Genomic DNA, 2762 nt, shown 5'->3' with positions numbered 1-2762 from the left:
GAGATAAAAGTAGTCTGGTGCTTGTAAAATGATTCTAAATGATGACGTGTCTCCTGTTGATATCTCTGGGTTAGGTTGTAATTTTATACGATCAGCAGGGCTGAAATTTAGCTACATGGCCACTAAAAATGTAGGCAGATGCGGAACAGCTTGGCTTGTATCATTAAAACCTATCCAAATGTGGATACTGTATGAGTGAGAACTGATATCTTCTAATAATCAGATAGACAAAGTCTGGATCAATTTGAAGTTACGAAGGAGAGAGATTATTTCATAAAACTAATGGGGAAACCAAAATAAAAATATTAGCAGAGGTTAAATTAGATAAGGTGAAAGAAAATAATTTAAAGCTTGGTTGCTAACCTATTACTACACCTTTCTCGCAATGTCATATCTATATTTCGACATGCTCCAGAATCCTGGAAGACTTTTCACTTTTCCGATTCAATGCGGAAGATGAACCATTCAGGCACCAGTCACCTGAAGGCATCACTTAAAAATTTGGAACGTGTGCAACGAAAACTTTTGCCTATATGGAAGTGTGATACTGTAAACGTTTAAAGGTACTCTACTACTTATCAACAATATTCAAAGTCACTTATCAGCAATATTCCAGAAAGTTGCATCTCTTCAAATAACTGAGTAATTTAACATTTTACTTGAGTATTTTTGCGATCACTGATCAAGACTTGAATAGTCCATAGGTAAATAAACTGTAAAGGGGTAGCAATATGCAAAATTATGGGTAATTTACTATGGTCCAACAAAATGTTTCACGATAAAGATCGGGCCTAAAAATGAAAAACTTGCAAAAGCCGCTGTATGGGGAAAAAAAATAAACAGAAAAGAGGAGATAACTTCTGTTCCCGCACATTATACGACGCAATATTTACACATCAACGGATAGAGAGTTGGATAATCGACTCATTCTCAGCAAATCATTATCTTATCTGAGATAGACCGACCGATCGCTCGATGTCTTTGCAACGAATGACCTGACCCCTATTATTAGCGATTAAGCCATCCCGACTATTATTTTGACCATTCTTTGCCGCTTGTTTCTCTTCCACTTGCGATAGGCTGCAGAGAAGAGAAATGTTCATCGAGTTTCCCTTTCTTCTAGCTTTGTCTTATTGTCTGGCGCTGAACTTTGACCTTCCTCTATTTTTTGCACATTTCTCAGAATAAGATGTCCTAAAGTGCATAAATACTTTTTCTGAGTATGTCGATTAGTGAAAATGTTTGGAATTTTATTCCATACTGTTTGAAGGATGATGGGATAGAACTATAGAAATGCGCAAATGTATCAAAGCTATTAAAATTTGTCGCAAGTCTTCCGTTATAAGATGATGCTTAGCGTCGCGGTTTTGGTTTTAAATTTTTCTAGACAGTAAGTACAAAGCGGAAAGATAAGGTTCAAGTCTACATCTACATTTCCCTTTTTGTCCTAATTTTCCAGTCTTCAACTTCCCTAACCTAACGCCTATACTTTAAAAACGGATCAAACAACGGTGGCCAAACTTAGGAACACATCAGTGATCGGTCATCATTGTTTGTCGCTGGAATGCATTTTATAGTGATGGCATCACAAGCACGGGAGGGTTAAAAAGAATAGTGATAGTGAAGCAATCCAATGGATCGCCATCTCTTGTATCCTTCCATACCCATCATCAGCATAACGGGTCATAAATTTAAACAAGACTTTTTCGAATGGAAAGAGGAGAAGAGAAGAGATACCAGCCTGAGTAATATGATGATGATATGTGTGAAGCCTTCCCTTTCTATCATTAAATCATTGAGGTATTTATCTATTTATTCATTTTCTTCGCATCTTTTTGTCATTCCTGTTCATAATAATGAAATTAGTCATTTAAATATTCCATCTATCTCTTCTCAATGGTAATTATTTCATTGAGCGCAAAAAAAATACATATATATGCAAGTATAGCAATGAGCGCATAAGCACAAAAGAACTATTGAGTGACAAATCCCTTCAATGATTCTAGAAATTTCCGATCAGTTTTGATTTTGCTGTCTTTTTTTTCTTTTTTTCTCAAATCAGTACACCGAGTAAAGTGATTTATTGAAAGGTTATGGATGTCATTTTACCAGAAAAATGGAAGGATTGGATATTTGTGTGTTTTAATAAACAATTCATTGTCTTAATAAATCATTTATTACGATAGACGGAATTGACCCTTACTTTTTAACCCTTATAATTTAAAGTACCTCGTTTTCTGCTCTGATCTTGTCATTTGGGTTCAGTTTTTCTACCATCCGGAAACAACCCCGCACAAGGACATATTGTAGCAGTTGTCACACCTTAGGTTATGTTATATTGGCTATTATTGGACAAAAAAAAAATGTTTCTTTCCTGCTTGAGAGCCCAAAGTGTTATTAACTTAACATTTGTTTTTTGAATTGAATCATTCGCACTCTTCTTGTTCCACAGACAATTTCTTCAAAATTAAAAACATTTAGCTGGCAAACAATGATTGATAATTACTGTTACTGCCATTTCTGCCGTTACTTCTGCCACTACTACTACTACTACTACTACTACTACTACTACTACTACTACGGTAATTAAGCTATTGTCATCTAATTCACTTATTCAATTTATTTCTTCAGCATCATTTAACTTCCTTTTTTTCTTGCTAAAGCACTTTGATGTAAAGTAATGGCTTCCATAGGCGCCACTTTTTAAAGTTCTTCAAGGTAATTTAACATTCTATGACCTTCGTAACCTCTCCCTCCCTCTC

General features: G+C 35.2%; 1 protein-coding gene across 1 annotated transcript; it reads right to left on the bottom strand.

The window, feature by feature from the left end:
* Window positions 1-394: 394 nt before the first annotated feature.
* On the bottom strand, window positions 395-2277 carry LOAG_14334 (hypothetical protein; the record flags this gene model as incomplete). The annotated part of the gene is made up of 4 exons (XM_003149832.1): window positions 395-480; window positions 962-1080; window positions 1665-1741; window positions 2230-2277. The coding sequence occupies 4 exons, from the start codon at window positions 2275-2277 to the stop codon at window positions 395-397; spliced, it is 330 nt and encodes a 109-aa protein (XP_003149880.1).
* Window positions 2278-2762: the final 485 nt, after the last annotated feature.

Source organism: Loa loa (genome assembly GCF_000183805.2).
Source record: "Loa loa unplaced genomic scaffold supercont3.3, whole genome shotgun sequence".
NCBI lineage: Eukaryota > Metazoa > Nematoda > Chromadorea > Rhabditida > Onchocercidae > Loa > Loa loa.
The sequence above is the reverse complement of the archived record's forward strand: the minus strand, read 5'-3'. Positions and strand labels throughout refer to the sequence as shown.